Here is a 21633-nt window from a genome sequence, read left to right on the forward strand (position 1 = left end):
TTGCATTGAATCTGTACATTGCTTTGGGTAGGATGGTTATTTTAACGAAACCTAGTTCTTTCAATCTATGAACACAGTCTATGTTTCCATCTGTTTGTGTTGCCTTCAGTTTCTTTCATCAGTGTCTTAGTATTTTCTGAGTATAAGTCTTTTACCTCCTTAGATTTATTCCTAAGTATTTTATTCTTTTTGATGTGATGGTAAATGAGATTGTTTTCTTTCCCTTACTGAAATTTCATTGTTAGTGTATAGAAATGCAAGAGATTTTTGTATATTAATTTTGTATCCTGCAACCTTATTGACCTCATTGATGAGCTCTAGTTTTTTTTGTGGTGTCTTTAGAATTTTCTATGTATAATATGATGTCATCTGCAAACAGTGACAGTTTTACATCTTCCTTTTTAATTTGGATTCCTTTTATTTCTTTTTCTTGTCTGATTGCCATGGCTAGGACTTCCAGTACTATTTTGAGTAAGAGTGGTGAGAGTGGACGTCTTTGTCTTGTTCCTGATCCTAAAGGAAATGATTTTAGCTTTTCTCCATAGAGTCTATTTTTGTTTGGTTGAACTCATACTGTTTTGTAACAGTCAAAAGTTTGACTCTAAGATGTATTTCTAGATACTGATAATCACCAACAATGGAGTTAGGACCTCATTCAGCCTAAAAGGGCTTGAGTAAAATAGACTCTTTTACTTCTAAATGTATTTACTCCAGATTTGAACTGTGAAAGCAATGCTCAGTGTTACACAGAAAGAGGAAATCTAATTAATGTAAAAGTAAGTATTTGTAGTTCTTTCAGGAATATTTTGCAGGAGTTCCCTTCATGACTCGGGGTTTAACGAATCCGACTAGGATCCATAAGGTTGCAGGTTGCACTAATCCCTGGCCTCGCTCAGTGGGTTATGGATCCAGCATTCCCGTGAGCTATGGTGTAGGTTGCAGATGGCTCGGATCATGCGTTGCTGTGGCTGTGGTGTAGGCCAGCGGGTATAGCTCTAATTCAACCCCTAGCCTAAAAAAGAAAATTTCACCAAACAAACAAAAAAAAAAAAAAAAAGGAGAAAATTCCTACCTAAGATAAATTCCTACCTAGTATGTATTCAAAAGCTAAGAAAATAACTCATCTCAGTAAGAAAGCTTATTCCTAAAGCAAAAATTAGAGCATTATAAAAAACAGAAAAAAGTATTGACCAGTTTTACTGGTGCAAACGTAAGTGCAGAAATCAGTACCCACAGAAGTAAATAAATTCAGCAGCACTGTCCTTGCCAAGAGTGGTGGCAAGTAGAAACCAGTGCAGTTATCCTGGTAGGAGATGAAGATGGTTTGGACGAGGATGATGATAAACGGAAGTGGGGAGAAGTGCTTAGATTTGACAGGGCGAATTCTCATGCATTTTGAAGGTAGAGTTAACAAGAATTGCTGGTGAATTGGATGTTTGGTGTAACAAAAGAGGATGCAGGATTGTAGTGGTGTTTTGCCTGAGCAAGTGTAAGGATGGGCAGCTATTACCTGGATGGGAGTGTTTGCAGGAGAGAGAGGTCAAGGTGTGTGTGTGGAAGGGGGGGGTAGGGTCGCTATTAGGTGCTTAATCTTGGATGTGCTAAGTTTGAGGCACCTAATAGATTTCTCAATACAGATGTTAAGTAGTTGGTTGGCTATTTGAGTCTGGAATTTGGGGGATGATCTGAGTTAGAGATATAAATTTGAAAAGCCGTAGTAACATGGAAGATTTAAGAACCAGCAGCATGTAAGCTGGTGTGTAAAGTGGTGAGGCTAGACACGGTCACTGGGAAGGGAGCGTGGTTCGAGAAGAGAGGACACATCCAAAGGCCAGCCCTGGCACGTGACCTCTAGAATTCTAGGAAGACCTACAAAGACCGAAAAGAGGGGTCCTAGAGGCAGGAGGGAACTCAGAATGTGGGGGGAGAGTACGTCAAGAGAAAGAGAACAGTCCACTGGTGTGTTAAATGCTGCCCACATCTCAAGGGAACTGAGGCCCGAGAGGTCACCTTTGGACTTGGCAATGTGCACGTCGCTGGTGACTTCTGTAAGAGCTGTTTCTCTGCAGAGATTAGAGTGAGTTGGCGGGGGGGAAGAAATTGTAGGCGGTAGGCAATGGACATTTATATTATGGGACTTTGCCTTAAAAAAGAGAAATTGAATGGTAGAGAGAATTTTTTATTGAGATTTAGTTGACATATATACCATTTTGTTAGTTTAGGTGTGTGGCATAATAACCTGTTGATCAAACTAAGCATCTATGAGTCCAAGTCAAGACACAGAATTGAAAGTTTATTCAGCTGAATTGAATCAGTACCTTAGTCAACTTTCTCCATCGGGTTGTTTCCATGAAAGCATCTTAGAAGTACATTATTTGACATTCATCTCCATCTGTTTCCTCTGCCTTTCCTCGCATGATAGGACTTTTGTGAGTAGCAAAATGGCCATTAAGCTAGGAACAAATAGGAACTATGCCTGTTCTTCACATTTATGTGTAATGTGTTCATATATGATGGTTGGAGTGATCCGCTACGGTCTTTAATATTTGAGAATTAATATTACGTTGATATGGTGTAGTTATCGTAATAAAACATTTGCTCTTCTGATATTTATGCAATTGTCACTGCTAATCAAAGTAAACAGGGTGCACCAGCCCATCTGTTAGGTAAAGATTAGAGTCTGAAGCTCAATGTAAACAACAGCAACAACAACAAAATCATAGGTCATAGATTATCATAGAAGCCTATGTCGAAAGATATTTTAAAGAATGTATTTCAGTTTTCTTGGTACACAGATGAGAAGAGTGCAGAGACTCGAAAGGAATCTCATGATAAACTGTCCGTAACCCCAGATGTCTTCTTGTTCTCACTTGTGTGTGACAAGCCGTTTCCTATCCAGGAGATGGAAAACAGCTGGTCAGTGGTCTCAGCCCTGCCCTCTGGCCGTGCAATAGGGCTGCTTCTCACGATTACACTGTCGGAGAAAGGAGTCAGTCTGTATCTCATTTCTATAGGGACTCCTCTATCGAGTGGCTAAAAACCCACCTGAAATCTAGCTGAAGCGTCCCCTTCCCACAAGGAAGAGGATGTATTGAAAGAATGGATTGATTCCCGAAAAAGATATGCCTGCGGATAGACTTTTAGGCATGAAGGCTTTTGCATGGCTGGGTCCATGGGTTCAAAATCTGTCATTTTAATTCAGTCCCTATCTCTTGGCTTCAGTCTCAGATAAGCTCTTTCCCAGGACTCTGCTTGGGATGGGGGGTTACAGGACTGGTGGTTCTGATTAGTGGCGAGGAAGAGAGGGTTTATTAGAGTAGAATATTTTCTCTGGAAAGTTTCCCTGGAAAACTTGGAATAACCCAAATAGGATCTTTTTACAGATGATAAAGAAACAACATTCATGCTGTCATATTGTGTAGCCATCAGAATGTTCAGTGTTAGTGATTTTTACGCAGATTTTCACAATCACAGTGGTTAATTTCCCCTTCACCCTGGGCTCGGTTACCCAGCTAAATGACTTTAGACATTTGGGGAAAAGTAGGAGGAAACACTGAAAATTTGGGGCTGTGAATTAAAATACTCCCCCAAGGGGTACTGGTCTCCCAGGCTTTATCCAAGAGGTTCTGTGAGGTGGCTCAAGTCTGGAATTCGTTGTGGTACTCTGACTTTCTGTTGTAGTCAAGTCAGACTTTTGTTCACTTAAGCCGGAACTTTTCTCTTTAGATAGATGGCAAAACAGTAAGTTGTCCTCTTTATTTCAGTTCTGGAGACACTGTGATCAAGTGCTTGACCCAGTGTTAAAGTCCCTGTGGCCAGATCATTCTGGTTGCAGCTTCGGTTCTGTCCACTATGCTGACAGCACCGGCCTTGCCTCCAGGTATATCACGTGCTACCTCTGGTCCCCTGCTGCCGCACGAGCCCCTCTTGTCAGTGACTTCAGGACACGCACTTGGACGGCAGTGGTTCCCAGAGTCCTTCCTGGCCCACAACGCAGATCTCGTCACACAGGCCAGGGCAGCCATGGGAGTGTTCTTTCCATGGCCTTGATGAAGGGGGGGTGTCCAGGGGATCCAGCTGCGACCTGGGGAGACGGTCCTACAGAACAAATCCACTCTAGCACCCAGTCTCCCCCGATCAGGATATAAACCACGGAAGTTCTGGTGTTTCAGCTGCATTTAGTGTTGGCCATTGTGGGGGACAGATTTCAGCCGCTGAGCCCTGCACCCTGAACCCCGTACTTCTGCTTAGTGTGCACACATCCAGAAAATTTGCCTGGGCCAACATCCCCTTTATTCTACCCTGTTCCGGCACCCGTGAGAGCCGTCCTCACTCATTCCCCCGGTGTCTGTAGTACATGAGCTAAATCTCGTCTGTTCTTTTTGGTACATGTTGCATCTCTTGACAAGTCATTCCTGCTACTTCGTTTTCTGGGGCCTGCCTGGACTGGAGTCTGTTTATAGGTCAGAAGCAAAGAGGGTGGTGGATGATCAGCAGCGGGGCGGGGCGGGGGAAGGGGGTGCTGGGCAGGCCTCACTCAGACCGGCGAGCGCTAGGCTTCAGTGCAGTCTGTCCCTACATCTCATGACACCGAACGCTTCCTTCCCGACCGTCCTGTCTGAAAGGTGGCCCCTCCTCCAAAAGCGTCTACTGTCACCTTCCCAGCTTTTGCATAGCGCCATCACTTCTGTCACACCGCAGAGATCGTTCGTTCTCTTCTGACCAGCATGCAGGTCCCCTGAGGACTGGGACTTGATGTTGGCCGTGCCCTGGCATTGCTTGCGTGTGGGCGAGCGCCTGCGAAGCGTAGATTGGCGGGGTGGGCGGCGAGATGGACGGACCGGTTCATCCTTTCTCTGATGCGCTCGCTTCCCACCTGCTTCCTGAGGACGGCGCTCAACCGCAGCAGCGAGAACCGGGCCTTCCGGAGCCGCGGACGGCAGAGTGGGGCGGGGGCGGGGGCCCGAGAGGGTCCCCGAGGCGGACAGTGAGTGACTACGTCTTGCAGCGCGTGGAGGCCGCTCTGGGACAAGTCCCTTTTTCGCTGAGTGCAGTGGGAAACCCGGGGGTGCTCTCAGCCCCAGAGTGACGGAAGTTTATGTATTTTTCACGCTCACCATGGCTGCTGTTTGGAGAAGAGGCTGAGGCAGGCAGGCTTTGTGGCAGGGAGGATCGTTAGGACTGTTTTTTGGTCCTTTTTAGAAGACACAGTGGCAGCTCGTGCTGGGCGTCGCCAAGCCTTAGCCTCCATCTTCTTCCCGGCCCTTGGTCCCCCTGCCGTTGTCCCTGGCACCGCAGTGAAGCCTCGGGCCATGGACTTGCTGTAGGGCTGCTGTCATCACAGTGGTGGCTCCAGCGAGAGCCATCTACTCTTGTTCTGGTGACAAAACTGAGATCACACTAGAGTGGTGGCCACACAGATGCAAGAGAGCTCAGAGTTATAGGCCAACTTTGTCCCGCCCAGTGCTGTGTGGAAGGTTGACTTTTCTGACATCTTAGGACGTTTCGTTCACTTAGTAAACTTTTGAACTGTTTTTGCTGATCTAGTTGCCTGAGACATTGTACGTAAAGTTTCAGAAAGGAAATCGTAGTTCATCACATTTGATGTTTTAATATAAATAAGCATACATGGAGTCTGTAGATAATTCTAAGTGAGTCATAGCCATTTTAATTTTCAATATATTTTTCAGTAAATCATGCTTTTTAAACCATGATCTGTAAAAGCATAATGAACAGCTTATTATAGAATATAAAGGCATATATATTAACGGTATGTTTTACAAACTAAGGTGTTTTTATTTTATTATATTTAATTATGCCTCTTCTTTTATTTTTTAATTCAAAGTATCAAGATACAAATATGCAGGGAGTCGTATATGAACTAAACAGCTATATAGAACAACGGTTGGACACAGGAGGAGACAACCAGCTACTCCTCTATGAATTGAGTAGCATCATTAAAATTGGTAAGAAATGTTTTATATTCGTCCTAATAGAAAAATTAAGCCAAAGATAAGGTTAAATTATATTCTCTTCACTCATGTTACATAGGTGGGTATATGTACATCGTTCTTTTTGGTTGATGCTTATATTGGTTATTCGATATTATAAATATCACTTCTGTTTTTAAATACTTTAAAAATTAAATGTAAGGCTCAAATTTTAAAGTATTTTCTGAAAATCTGATATTTAAATTTGACAAATGTATTATTACATCATATATTATTGCATGCATTTGAGGATGTCACATCTTAAAAATTACAATAGTTAATGAAAAATAACGAAAATATTTTAATTATGGAATTGAGTAAAGCCGTAAATTATTTTGTTCAGTTTACTGCATGACCATTAATTATGCTAACGAATCCATTCACAAGACTCATATTTGAGGTCTCGCCTTAGAGAATTCATACATGTTATATTCTTCCATTGAGATTAGTTTCTTCCTTTTTTATTACTTTGGCAGCCACAAAAGCTGATGGATTTGCACTGTATTTCCTTGGCGAGTGCAATAATGTAAGTATCTACATTTAGACGTAGGTTCTCTACGTGAGAGAATGTTAAAACCTTTTTTAAAAGATGATCTACTGTGTTACAAACAACTTAATAGATGTGTTGTAATTAAGTACTTTCACGCTGGTTTCATATTTTGTTTCTATATGTGGTTGTTACCAACTGGGAATTTTACCAGCATGGCAACATTGAGGCATAAAATCTCATGTATTTGTGTTGTTTGGGTTTGGGTTTGTGGAATCCTAGTTTGTGAATGGCGTTTCTAGACGTACTGTTTTGTAGAGAAGTTGTTTCATCACTGCAGGCTGGGGTGTCGTGGACAGTATGTGCCCTTCTCTACAAGCACAATCTGCAGTGGAATAAAATGAGAAACAAAGGTTTGTGCAGTTTTTTGAGATTTTAAAAGATGTCTCTAAAGATGCAGAGGCGGGGTTGCTGAGTCTAGATTTCCTGATGTTGTGGTGGCCGTGGCTCAGACTGTTTCCCGCCGTGGGGCGGCTCAGGCGGACCTGGACCCTTTGTTTCTGGTTTGACGCCTAAAGCACAGCCCGCTGTCAAATGCACTTGCAGAGGTGCTTTCGAAAGTATTTTCAGACGTTCAGTTGCTGGCGTTGGATTTTTGTTATGATGTTAAATGTACATAACAATTTAGAAAAATAGTCTGAGCTGATAACACTTATATTCATAGCTTAAATATATGAAAGTAAGTTATAAATTACTTTGCAAACATTTACTGTGTATATCTTGTGTGTTAGGCATTGTTATCTGTGACTGGGGATGTGCTTTTGCAATGCGTTCTTGTGAGTCATCAGCATGCGTGCTGTTTATATTGCGTAAAATGTTAACAGCAACAGCGATACAGCACTCTGAGATTTTTAAGAGCCTTCGTGAGTAACCGAGTAGTGTGAAGCACGGCAGTATTTACTTAACTTAGGACCGATCACCTGCATTCCCCTGCCTTGTGCGGGTCTGCGGTGCGAGATTGAAAGCTCTTCAGGGCAAGACCTTTCCTCATTCACTTCTGCCTTCACCCAGCCCCTCTCCTAGCGCAACAGACAAGAACAGGGCTTATTAAATTGAATTACTCAGATGTTTGTCCTATTTCTAAATAAATACTTTACGTGATTACACATTGGTAGTATTTTAAAATGCCTAAGCTCCTCGAATAACAAATAGATCTCTTTCCTATTCATTCTAAAAATTTATTTCTAAAATTTGAGATTTTTATTTGAAAATTAAGAATTCCTTATAGGAAATCATTATGTAATTTGCAGTAACTTTTATGACTTCTGATATGTGTATTAGCGTGTGATTGCAGTAATCTCCGTCTCCTTCCTCCTTCCCTGACCTCTCCAAAAAACCCGCAGGGCTTGGCCACGGCAACCAGGTTAGCATCCTGTGACCCTTGACCTTCAGTCACAGCTCTTTGCGACCCAAACTGAGAGCTGTCAGAGTCTCTGCTGAAAACTTTGATTGCGGACTCAGCATTCCAGCTGTTTACCCGCAAAGGAATGATGTCAGCCCCAAACTGAGGCTGCTGCTGTGGGATGGCCCCTTCTCCTCCGAGGGAAGGAGAGGGGTCGGGGCAGTGGGGGCGGTCAGAGAGCGGCGGGCGGGCGGCCGGGGTCCACCGGCTCCGCCCTGTGGAGTGGCAAACAGTGCCCGACTCGTGGAGCTTGGATTTAGCTTCCCAGCCCCACGCTGTTCGTCACCGGGCTGCGCCTGTCGCCTTACTGTCTGCATGATGGTGACAGAGGAGAAGCTCTGGGGCAGTGACGTCCAGAGTGCAGTTCTCTGTGTGTCAGTCCTGATTCTTCTCGTCCCCTCATCGCGGGGATGGTGCGTGTCCCTCAGGCCTGGTCTGCTCTGCATTCCCAGCACCCCTGGTTCCCTCGAGGCTCAGGGGTCCCTCACTCCTCCTTCCTTCCCACCTCTCGGGGCTGGTCTGTCTTGTTCCACAGTGTAGCCCTGGGAACAGCGGGCGCGTAGCAAAACTTAGCCTTTTCTGACCTTCCTCAGTCGGGTTCCATGCTGTTCTGCTTTCTCGATGTCATGAACTTCTCCTCCGCAGAATTGAGCTGAATCTGTAATTACGCATTTAGCTGTGGCTTGTTTGGTTACTTGCTTACCTGGCATTCTCATTAGTGTGTGAGCTTCACGCAAGCAGAGACCTTGTTGGCCTGGGAGGCTCACGTTAGGAAACAGTCACTGTCCTTTGCTCTTGTTGGTGTCCTTTCCTGCGTCCACACAGGTGGCAAGGCCTTATTGCTTTCCCAAGCCAGCGGTTTCCCTGGATAGGAGGAGGACGTCTTGTCTGAAGCCTGAAGTGCCCTGACGTGTTCCTTTAGATGCATCTACGAAATCACCTGTTTCTTTGCTCCTCATTCCGTCTTGTATCTCCGCTCTGAACACTTGGAATCAGTTTTCTTCTATCTTTTAGAACTTCCCTTAGTGACAGTCTTCTGGTGGAAAACTCAGTTTTTGTTTGTCTGAATAGATCTTTATTTCACTGCTTCCTTGAAAGATATTTTTTGCTGATTCAGGTTGATAAACATTATCTCTCCATGTATTAACTATAATATAGTTACACTTTTCTGGGGTTTTGATCTATCTCAGCCCTTCTTCCTTTTTTTTTTTTTTGCTTTTTAGGGCCGCACTTATAGCATATGGAAGATCCCAGGCTAGGGGTCAAACTGGGTCTGTAGCCGCTGGCCTACACCACAGCCACAGCGACACTAGATCCAAGCCGTGTCTGCCACCTACACCACAGCCCACACCGGATCCTTAACCCAGTGAGCGAGGCCAGGGATTAAACCTGAATCCTCATGGATACTAGTCCGATTCTTAACCAGCTGAGCCACAACGGGAACTCCCTCTTCTGTATTCTTTCTGAAATTAGTTTCTTGGCTTTTGTTTCATCTGCCTTTTATAGATGGTGACTTTTATGCTCATGCCTTTTATTTATTTTTTAACTGTAAATCATGTTATTCTTTGGGCCGTTTTAAATGAATATTCTCAAGACTGTTGAAGTTATTTTCCTCTTTTATTCCTAGAGTTTGGATATTATTTGCTTTTGCCCATCACCTAAGGCATGACCAATGTAGGACTATTTTAATTGAAAAATGTAGTTGAGATTTTTTTTTTCAGACCAAAGAGTGGCATAGATTCAAGCCTCAAACCCACATGATGTACAGTTATTATTTTCTCTTGAATTTATTGCTGGAGGGAAAATAAAAACTGATGTAGTTTCCTTCCAGCAATAAATTCAAGAGAATCTGATTTCCTTGTAATCCCCTTGCGGCTGCAAGTGTGTTCATCCTTCCAAGATGAGATTGTACCTCTTTGCTGGTCCTGGCCGCATGTGGGGGTCTCCCATTAGACTTCCCACAGGTTTTATCTCATATTTCTTACTTGCCGTGGAGCTTTCCTGGGGGAAGGTCAGTACGGTTGACCCTTGAACAGCACAGGGTTAGGGACTGATCCTCCGTGCCGTTGAAAATCCACATATAAGTTCCCAATTGGCTCTCAGGTTCCAGATATCCACATCTGCAGATTCAATTAACCGTAAACGGGGTGGCTCCCCTGTGGTATTTATTGAAAAAAAATACCCACATCAGTGGACCCTCACAGCTCAAACCCACGTTGTTCAAGGGTCAACTGTATATCTAGGTCTTAGTTGATACTCTCAAGGAAAAAAAACCAGTTTGTGACTTGTTTCCTCGCAGGGCTCCATATCACTTCCTTTTAGATTTCCGTGGATGCCTTCCACCCTTCTCAGCCCAGCAATGCATTATTAAATATTTGTAAAATATGCTTTATCCATCTCTTAAATAATTTTAAAATTATTTTTTTCAGGAGTGTCAAATTATCTAATCTGCCATATTGCTGGCAACAGATGTTGACATGCTTCCAAAATGTAAGCTAATCGTATTGAAGAAGATACAACTTTTTTGCGCAGATGAGCAGATGCATGTATATTTTCATATATTTCTTCCTTTATACATGAAAGGTAGCATATTATAGATATTTATTAATGCTTTTAAAATTGTCTCTGGATTTTTAATCGTGGTTAGAAAGTGTTTCTTAATAACTCACTTCCAAAACAAAATGTATATACTTTAGTGACAGAATTAGAATAAAGCAACCCCAATAGACTGAGATATCCATAAATAACCAAGGATGAAGACTGACAAATTGGGAGGAATTATAGCACTCTTATAAAAGTATCGACTTTTTTCATAAGTGAGAGTCAGAAATAATTTAATTTCTGAAATTGATGCATTGAAAAATATAATTTAAGTGATATTTAAATATATTAAAAGTTACACTAATAGAACTTAAAACTAGTGAAATTTAAATTCGTAGTACCAGAGAGGAAACTTTTAAAGAAAACCGGAAGTTTAGGGGATGATAGGAAACAACCTAGATGGTATTAAAGCAATAAAAATAGAACATTAAAATATGATGATTGAACTCACTTTGAAGATACGTCAGAGAGAAAATTACAAGTAGAATAGGCCCAGCTATTAAAAGAAAAAATCATAAATCAGTTTTAAAAACTCCACAGCTTTCTTTTATTTTATACAAGCTCATGCAAATAAAGTGACTGCGGAATAATTGAAAGTAAAAAGGGAATTTCAGGTGGAGCAAATCTCTTCTGGAAAAATGCAGACAAGGGAGAGCAAGTGCCACAAGAGCAGTAACAAAATGGAATTTGGGGAATAAAAGCGTTAAATTGGAAGAGGCCACTTGATGTATGAAGGGTCTAGACTACAATGAAGGTAGAGCTGTTAGGAGGTTGATACGGTAAATATTTGGTGCACTGGATTTACAAATCAAGACAATCATATATCAATAAAAAAAGGTGAACAGCAAAATGCAGTAGTATTTTTTAATTACTGACAGATCAAAAATACAATTTAGAGGATATCGGTAATACTGTTAATTAGTTTTATCCAAAAAATGTATATTTAACTCAGCATATTATTTTAGGACTTACCAACTTGGGATTCCCTTTCTCCTTTGGGTTAGAACTTACTTTGATACGCTTAACTCGTTTAATAATTTGGATCCCCACAACGGCTAGAAACAAGGACATTAAACCTTGGAATCTAAACATAGACAATATTCCAAGTAACTTTAGACAAAGAAAAAATCAAATATAGTTAACAGAATATTTAGAGAAAATATTTATGCAAATGAATTAGAGTCTTGCTAAAGTTCTGGGAGAAGTTATTCACAGTGGAAAATTCACATCCTTAAATTATTCAACATTTTACATACATTTTTGAAGCATTGATAAATAAGAAAACAAAGTAAGTTGATTCACCAACCCAAGATGTTCGTATTGGGCACCAGGCGACGGTAGTGGTCTGGGTACCAGGAGACATTGTTCGCAACGAAGATCTCTGCCCCGCGGGTTGACCAGTTAGAGTCACGGTCGTAGAGAAAGAAAATCTGTACACACAAGGAAATCCAGGGACTCTAAGATAAGCCACTTGCTAACCTAGTTAACAAAGATAGAAAATACAATTGTGTGTGTTTAATAATTTAAAAACAGTATATCAATAGAGTAAAAATGACAGTTCATGAGAGAAACCAATGAACATGAACATCTAGATAAAATGGACAGTTTTTGAGGAAAGTACAATTGCTCCATTTACTACAAATGATGGTAGAAAACTAACAGACTAGTTAATGGAAGAAAGTGAAAGCAGAGTTGAAATCATGTTTTTTTAAAAAACCAGTAGGACATTTGTTTGACACTGTTCCCCAAGCACCAGCCTGGTTGAGGCAGTTGCTGAACCTGAGCGGAGAGATGAACCAGCATCCCCTCCGAAGCTCTGTGTCACATTCCTCTGGAGGCAGCCGTTTATCCAAGCGCATGTAAACAAAGTGACCGAGAGAATTCCTGTGCTGTCTGCACTGTTTCAGAGCTGGGGAAGAGAAAGAAAGTTTCCCAGTAGGTAGTGTAGTTTTCCAAAGAATTTAGATTCTGGGATTGGATTGCGTGAGTTCTGACTCCCCACTTTGGGACTTTGACGGCATTCTTAAACTTTCTAGACCTGGACTGGGTCTCCATTGGTGTTACTTCTCCAACGACCGTTGTAGACACCTGCTATGTACCAAAAACTGCGCCAAACCGCTGAGCATACAAAGATAAATAGGAAATCATTCCTACCTTTAAAGAATGGACAACCAGTTGGGGAAATGAAGAAATCCAAGAGTTCCCGCTGTGGCACAGTTGGTGGAGAATCTGGCTGCAGCAGCTCAGATTGCTGGGGAGGTGCCCTGGGATCCTGAATTTGGTGGGGCGGGGGTGGGGGGGTGCTAGGGTTGGTGACGTTAAGAAGAGCGTGCATGATGAGCGCTCTTTGAGCAGAGCTTGGAGGACCTCTTCTTTAGACGATGAGAAGGGAAAGTAAAGAAAGATGCAATTGGTGAGAAATCCGGAGTTGGGAAAGGGAGCAGTGTCTTTTTGTGACCTGACCAGTAGTGGTGTCTGACGCAGCATATGCAAGGTGCTCTTGAAATGTTTGTTGGACAAAACTGATTTTTCCATGATTCAGATTTTGCTTAATTCAACTTTTTAATACAGTTTTTCTCTGTCATATCTAGTCACATTCTCCATTTACTATGTAACATCTTTTATAATGTCATTACTGTCGTTTTTTTCCTGTGTTATCTGTGAGAGTAGCTGGTAAAAGCTGAAAACTTGGGGAACTCTAATTATATGTTAAACTTTCTAATTCATAAAGTAAGTTCATAGATAACTTTTTACATATTGTTTTTAGAAATAAATTTTGAGCCAGTAGTTTAGAGTAATTGCTTGGCTTTTTTCAGAGCACAATGAACTTTTGTAGGTTTATTTTTGAGAATTATGCAAAGTTAGTGACCTACTTCCAGTTCCACAGAACGTGGGGCTGGTTGCTCATGCCCTGTGCAGGGATCTGATTCATTTACATCCAGTGCCACCTAGTGTCTCTAAGAAAAAGAACTTCATGGTATGCCTGAATGATTTTTTTTTTCCTTCTTAAAAGGCGTCTCCAAGATTTAACTGGTTGTGCAGGGAAGCCTTAGCACAAAAGTGAAGTTTCATGAATGGAGTGACCTTTGAACTGTGTGGAAGGAAAGATAAGCACGAGTGTTTACCAAGTGAAGCAGACATCTCTTTCAGTGTCAATGAGTCAGTGTCCCAAGTCATCAAAAAATCCTGTTTTTTCAAAAAATTGTCATAGTCTATTCTATAGTTCATTTTCCACCAAACCTGTTTCTCAAAATTTGATTTTGTTAATAATTTGAGTGATTTTTTTTTATGCCTTCATTGAGCCAACTTATTCATTATGACTACTGGTACCAGTCTTCTCTAGTTGAAATGATCTGACTTCAGAAATATTTATGAAAATTTTCTGTTGTCACAAAAATGCGGGACATTTCATAGTGAGTTTCTTTGACATCCTGGGGAAGCTAATTCGTCCCCTACCACCGCATGGCCCCGGATGGATCTCCAGCTCCTTGGCCAGTCTCCTTGCTGCTGTTAGGAGAAGGGCCTACCCATCAAGTCACTTGGAGCCGTCATGTGGGAGGGAAGACACAGGGCCGGGTGTGCCCTGAGCGCAGCGAAGCTTTTCTCTGGAAGGAGTACAGGTGGTTGAGGTTTGAGACTTTTGCTTGTTTTTAGTGGGAGTTTTCATCTTTAGCCTTTAAAAAATGTTTGTGCTGACAAAAGTTTTCATAGATTTATACAGCATTAGAGCAGAAATTAGTTTTAGAGACTCAGTTCAAGCATGGATATTATACATTGTGAAGTATACATAGTAGTCTTAACATAGTCTAAAATATTACATATGAATGTCTGATAAGAGTTTTCATCCATCCACCTGTGAAAGTAGTGAGTATAACATTTTTTCATGTTATTAATCTGAAATCCCAGTCAAATTCTTATGTCAAAATTCATAATGATTGGCAGTAGAGGGGTGGGAGAGCGGGAGGAACACGCTCTTGGGTGTGAGGTAGGCTCACAGATGTATTGTACAGTATGGGGGGATATAGCCAATATCTTTAAAAACTATAAATGAAAAGAATCCTTTAACGTTATGTTAAAAATTTTGGAGTTCCTGCCGTGGCACAGTGGGTTAAGAGTCTGACTGCATTGGCTCCGGTCGCTGCAGAGGCAGGTTCCAACCCGAGCCTGGCACAGTGGGTTAAAGCATTGACGCAGTTGAAATGTGGGTCACAGCTGTGGCTGGGATTTGATCCCTGGCCCGGGAACTTCCATATCCTGCAGATACAGCCGTAAAAATAAATAAATAAATAAATAAATAAATAAATAAAGTGATATTAAGCATATAAAAATAGATCTTTAAAAAATTCATAGTGATTGCTTTTGAAAACCAAAGTCCCTATTACCCCCACATTTGTTAATGCAGGCCCTTCATCAATGCAAAATACAAAATGTGTCCTATAAATTTTGATAATTTTGAAGCATGAAGAACCAGAGCAAGACTTGCCTTGCCAGATCACCAAATTTTCTCTAAACGTACAGTAATTGAAACAGTGTGGTAGACAAATAAACCAAATGGTACAGAATTAGGAATTCAGAAACAGACCCCAGTGTACTGGAGCATCAGTGTGTGATGAGAAGATCCGTTCAGCCGGGGGGAGAAGGAGACTGTTCAGCACCCAACTGTTTGATCATTTCTGTGGAGTACGTAAAGGTAGATTTAAGAAACCTTTCTCCATTCCTGAACATGTATACAGTCGAGCCTCTAATTTAGAGGTTTATTGTAGACATTTTCTGTTTGCAATAATAGCTGCCTCTCAGCCCATTCACATACAAAGATCATACAGAACAAGCTATTACAGAACACGCAGTTCAAACCAGGGACTGATCTTTAGGTAGAAATGAATGTTATAAAGGGAACTACTGCAGAGGAGAATAATACGGAGGAAAAAAAAAAAAGAAAGCCACCCTAAAAGAGTAGGAAACGCCTGTATCGAGGCGAGAGATCAGAGCCATGAAAACATCAAGATCAGACGTCTGTCTCAGGTTGGGCCTCACTTCCCTCCCACCTGAGCTTCTGGCCCTCATGTGAGAACTTGTTCAGCATTGGTGAGCAGTTGCCCTCAGCTCTCATCTGTAAACATTTCTATTTGATAAACATGAACAAAAACCGTAAGCTAATTAGTAAAACAAGTATAAAAAGTTCCCACTGTAAAAAGTTATTTAAATTTTGGTGGTCATTTATTTTTTATAAGTTTTCTACATTCAATCAGTAGTTGCAAAATGTCTAAATCATTTGTTTTCAGCAAGTCTAATAGATAGAATCTCATTCCATATACCTCAGGTACAGTATTTGCTTGTCTGTTTCTTGAGCATCATACAGAAAACCTATATGAGGCAATAAATATTTTATAATATTAAATAAGTCATCTTTTAATAATATAGGAATATGTGAGCTATGTTATCATTATTCAATTATGAAATTAAGTATACCTTGAAGATACTGGATTTCCAGCTTTAGTGGACACATAGCAAAGTTATCCAAAAAAGGTATCTGCTGTATGTCTTCAAACAACAAAGAAATAACATCAACAACTATTTTTTTTAAAAAATTCAAAGCTTCTGTTGGGAGCTTGCTCCAGAGTTTGCTTTCTATTGCTGTCACCAGAAATTCTTCTTTAAGAGTTATCTAAAGGTCAACCTAAGTTCATTTCCTGCAGTTCTGACTTTGGTTGAGAAAAGAGCTGTTACTCAGCATCCTCCTTGTGTTTAACTTTCTCATGGTTTGGAAAAATCAGTGTCAGTTCTGACTTTTCCTCAGGCTCAATACACCGTATACTGTGCGTTTTTTTCCTCGCCATCATCTCTCTTCCTGTTCTGGGATCCTTCTGCTACTCTTCTCTCAATCTTAAGTCAAACTGGACTATTTTATGACGTAGATACTAAGTCTAATGAGTCCTATTTACTTCATTTATGTCGTATGTATATGGGTGCGTAATAGAGTAACTAAAAAATAGTGACTCTGCCTCTTTAAAAATAAATGAGGAACAATTGTCACTTGTCATATGTAGTTAAATTCTAAAAATCCTTTTAAAGTGTGTAACTTTTATTTAAACATTTTAAACTTAGGCCTTTTTGAAAGAAGCCTGTGTAAAACATTTTTCATAGGCATTGTATTAAATGGCAAATACCGCTTAAGCATAGTCCTAACTGATGTGGACATAACAATAAGTAAAAACGTACAAGCTAATTTGCAGTCTTTCGATAGCGACGACTTATTTAAAGCAGGTGGGGTGAGCCGGAGCTCTGCTCTCCTCCTCCCTGTGCCCAGGGCTGGACGCAGTCCGAGCTTATGGGGCTCACTCTTTTGTCACTGTAATGTTTTACTTGAAGAGAGGGTTCTTTGGCATTACAAAGCTGGAAAACCACAGTATCTAGTAAGTTAATATTACACATCCAAGTCGTTATCATCACCTAGAACTAGCCTAGCGCTGGTAAAGCGTTAACAGGCTTCTCTCAAGACGGGTGCCTGATACTTACTGCATTTCAGTTCCAGCAAATCCAATTTAAGAGAAAAGTGAAGTGTTGAGAGAATTTACCAAAACTTAGTATTTTTCAGATTGAGTATCTACTCATAATACACTTATGTCAAAATATTGCTCCCCCTGCCCAGATGATTTGTTTTGATTAGCAATTCTTGTTTAGCAGGAATTTATTTCAAAATATGCTTAGATTTAGTCAAAATAACTGATCGGATTGTTTAAATATTTACTTTTCAAATGTTACCCTCCCATCTACTCTTTTGAGAGGGAGCCGTACGCCCAGGTTTGTTCAATTTTGTGTGTGTAGGTACCAGGAAGAGCAGAGATTTTATTGATAGTATGCTGAATCTAATTTTATGAGCAGGCCAATTTAAGGAATGGAGTGGTTGAGTATTTTAAAAAGAAATAATATTCTGAGAAAGAAAGGGTTTTTTTTGTTTGTTTTGTCTTTTCGCATTTTCTAGGGCCACTCCCGAGGCATATGGAGGTTCCCAGGCTAGGGGTCGAATTGGAGCTGTAGCTGCTGGCCTACACCACAGCCACAGCAACGTAGGATCCAAGCTGCGTCTGCAACCTACACCACAGCTCATGGCAACACCGGATCCTTAACCCACTGAGCAAGGCCAGGGATCGAACCCAAAACCTCACGTTCCCAGTCGGATTTGTTAACCACTGAGCCACGATGGGAACTCCAGAGAAAGAAAGATTTTTAATAAAAATGAAAAACATGACCAAATCACTTGGACTTATAGTGACAGATGTGCACGCCCTGTCTGCAGGGAGCTGGGCGCCATGTGCGTCGGTTTCTTGTGTGGCAGTTTCTTAAGCCAAAGGACAACTTGCATTTTTTCATTTTATTATTTTCTGTGAATGCAAATTGGAGGCTGTCATCAGAGTTTCCCGTGTCTAGCCGTTCCTATAAGCGCTGTGTCTCGCCTCTCTGTTGTGCGCTCAGGAACAGGGGAGAGGGTTCCACCTTGGACCCCGGTGTGGCCACTGCTTTCCTCCTTTCATGTCTCTTCTTTCCTCGGCGCACAGATTTCTCGTGCTTGTTAGGTAATATCTAGGAGGACTTTTGTCCTGTGCTGAAGTACAGGGAGGCCGATGAAACATGTTCTTCTTCCTAGAGCCTTTGTGTATTTACCCCGCCTGGAATCAAGGAGGGAAAACCCAGGCTCATTCCTGCCGGGCCCATCGCCCAGGGCACCACCACCTCTGCCTACGTGGCCAAGTCTAGGAAAACACTGCTGGTGGAAGACATCCTTGGGGTAAGTGGCTTTTTACCCTTCGTGACATTCGGAACCTGAAGTATTTAATTAAGAATGATGACTTTTTTTTTTTTTTTTTTTTAGTCTTATGGAGGTTCCCAGGCTAGGGGGCAAATCGGAGCAGTAGATGCCAGCCTACACCACAGCCACCGCAACGAAGTATCCTTAACCCACTGAGCCGCGTCTGAGACCTACACTGCAGCTCATGGCAACACTGGAGCCTTAATTGCTGAGTGAGGCCAGAGATAAACCCATGTCCTCATGGGTACTAGTCAGATTCTTCACTGCTGGGCCACAACAGGAACTCCAACATATACTCTTGATGTTATAATTTAAGCCATTTTATAACAGCATTAAAGCAAGCTACAGATCATTAATGCATTTGTGTGTCAACTAATTCTTTGTACTCCAAAAGTAGTATGTTACACACCCCTAAGAGCTGGATGTGAGTAGTTCTCTCAACATTCGCCGGAATAGTTAAGCATACAAATATATTTTATATTCACATAAACTAAATGATCACTGTTTTATGTTTCGTAGCCAAGCAGGATATGTATGGATGAGTTAGCTATTACTGCGTGACAGACTAGCCCAGATTTAGTGGTGTCATGCAGCGACCACTCACTGCCTGTCAGGCTGTTCTGCTCATCTGGGCTGCCTCCCACGGGGCCTGCTCATGCATCTGAGATCAGCTGGCCATCACCTAGGAGCTGGCTGGTCTCAGGTGGCCTTCCTTCCTTCTCTGTGTGTCTCACGGCCCCTTCCAGCAAGCCTCCCCTGATGGTGGCAGGGGCCAGAGGGACGAAGAGGACGCATGTGAGTTTTCAAGCCTCCCCTTGCATCAGACTCCCTCCTCTCAGGTTAGCCAGTCTCAGGATGTGACCGAGGCCATGGGCGCAGAGAAATGAACTGGAGCCTGCAAGGCGGTCTTCCAGAGCACGTGTGACAGCACAGTGACGACGTGTCGTTTCGTGAGCTCAGACTTTAAAAGTGACAAGCCTACGAATGAGTCTGTAGGTCTCATGAATTTGCTCTGAGATGTGCTATGTTGGAGTCACCAAGTCTAGGTTTTAATTTTGGTTTTGCTATCAATTATCTATATGACCTCGAACAAATCAGGTTACTAGTTACTTTATCAAATACAGAAAAGAAAAATTACTTAAAAATGAAAGTTTCACAGTATAATTTGTATAGATAACAATATTGTATGTTATGTTTTTCTAATAGTGTTTAAAATTTTCTTAAATTTTTATCAAAGTGTAATTCATTTACAGTGCTGTGCCAATTTTTGCAGTAGAGGAAAATGACCCAGTCTCTCTCTCTCTCTCTCACACACACACACACATGATATATACATAACGTTTTTTATATTCTTTTCCATCGTGGTCTGTCACAGGAGGCTGGATATAGTTCCCTTTGCTCTTTAATAGGACCTTGTTGTCTGTCCATTCTAAGTGAAATAGTTTGCATCTACTAGCCGCAAACTCCCTGTCCATCCACCTCCCTCCCCACGTCCCCCTTGGCAACCACAAGCCTATTTTCCATATCTGTGAGTCTGTTTCCATTTTGTAGAAGGTTCATCTGTGCCATATTTTAGATCCCACCTGTAAGTGATATCATATGACATTTGTCTTTTTCTGTCTGACTTATTTACTTAGTATGAAAATCTCTAGTTGCATCCATGTTGCTGCAAATGGCATTATTCCATTCTTTTTTTGTGGCTGAGTAGTTCTCCATTGTGTGTATGTGTGTGTGTGTGGGTGTATGTGTATACACATTGTACAATTCCATATACATTGTGTGTGTGTATATATACCACATATGTATATACACACCACATCTTCTCAAGCCATCCCTTGATTAACATTTAGGTTGTTTCCATGTTTTAGCTATTGTGAATAGTGCCGCAGTGGTCAATAGCGGTGCATCTATCTTTTTCAATTATAGTTCTTTTTTTTTTTTTTTTTTTGTCTTTTTAGGGCTGCACTGGTGGCATGTGGAAGTTCCCAGGCTATTGCCTGAATCAGAGCTGTAGCCACTGGCCTATGCCACAGCCACAGCCACACCAGATCTGAGCCACCTCTGTGACCTACACCACAGCCCATGGCAACGCGATCCATAACCCACTGAGCGAGGCCAGGGATTGAACCTGCGTCCTCATGGATGCTAGTCAGATTCATTTCCGCTGAGGCACGCTGGGAACTCCCAGTCAATTACAGTTCTTTCTGGCTATACTCCCAGGAGTAGGATTGCTCATGGATCATATGTTAATTATGTTTTAGTTCGAGGAACCTACGTACGGTTTTCCATAGTGGTTGCACAGACTTCACTCACACCGGCAGTGTGGGAGGGCTCTCTTTTCTCCACACGCTCTCCAGCGTTTGTATGCTACACAGTTACAGACTTTCTAATGCTGGCCATTCTCCCATCCCGTGGTTGGCTTTTCTTTCTTTTCTTTTTTCTTTTCTTTCTTTCTTTCTTCTTTCCTTTCCTTTCCTTTCCTTTCCTTTCCTTTCCTTTCCTTTCCTTCTTTCTTTCTTTCTTTCCTTCTTTCTTTCTTTCTTTCTTTCTTTCTTTCTTTCTTTCTTTCTTTCTTTCTTTCTTTCTTTCTTTCTTTCTTAGTTTCCTTTTCTGTGCAAAAGCTTATAAGTTTGATTAAGTCCCATTTGTTTATTTTTGTTTTGGTCTCTATTGCCTAGCGAGTTGGATCTAATGAAACATTTGTATGGCTGATGTCAGAGAATGTTTTGCCTATGTTTTCTTCCAGGAATTTTATAGCGTCATGTACTATGTTTAAGTCTTTAAGCCATTTTAAGTTTATTTTTGTGCATGAAGTGAAGGTATTTTTTAATTTCATTGATTCACATGCAACTGTCCAACTTTCCTAGCATCACTTACTAAAGGGACAGTCTTTTTCCCACTTTATATTCTTGCCTCCTTTGTCAAAGATTAATTGAATGTAGGTGTCTGGGTTTATTTCTGGTCTCTGTTCTATTGATCCATGTCTGTTTTTATACCAATACCACACTCCTTTGGTTAATATAGGTTTGTAATATTACCTGAAGTCTGGAAGATTTAATGCCTCCTATTTGTTTTTGGGTTTTTGTTGTTGTTTTCCCCTCTGCTTTGCTTTGGCAATTCTGGATCTTTTATGGTTCCATATAAATTTTTGGATTGTTTTTTCTAGTTTTGTGGGAAATGTCATGGGTAATTTGATAGGGATTGCATTAAAACTGTAAATTGTTTTGGGCCATTTGAACAATAATAATTCTTCTAATCTAGGAGCATAGGATATCTTTCCATTTCT

The 21633-nt window shown here is 41.3% G+C and overlaps 1 protein-coding gene across 32 annotated transcripts in view; it reads left to right on the forward strand.

The window, feature by feature from the left end:
• Positions 1-21633, forward strand: part of PDE10A (phosphodiesterase 10A) — a 568650-nt gene that overhangs the window by 466362 nt on the left and 80655 nt on the right. For all 32 annotated transcript variants that reach the window (XR_014843433.1, XR_014843435.1, XR_014843432.1 and 29 more), the window contains 3 exons: positions 5846-5966; positions 6467-6516; positions 18186-18326. Coding sequence is in view for 28 of the 32 variants with exons in the window: in XM_085021693.1 (XP_084877819.1) it covers positions 5846-5966; positions 6467-6516; positions 18186-18326 (312 nt within the window). In the remaining 4 variants the exon portion in view is untranslated. The remainder of the gene's footprint in view (positions 1-5845; positions 5967-6466; positions 6517-18185; positions 18327-21633) is intronic.

Source organism: Sus scrofa, chromosome 1 (assembly GCF_054392235.1).
Source record: "Sus scrofa isolate SSC_HxYL_T2T_F1_AM1 chromosome 1, Sscrofa_HxYL_maternal_Yorkshire_Landrace_v2.0, whole genome shotgun sequence".
NCBI classification, from domain to species: domain Eukaryota; kingdom Metazoa; phylum Chordata; class Mammalia; order Artiodactyla; family Suidae; genus Sus; species Sus scrofa.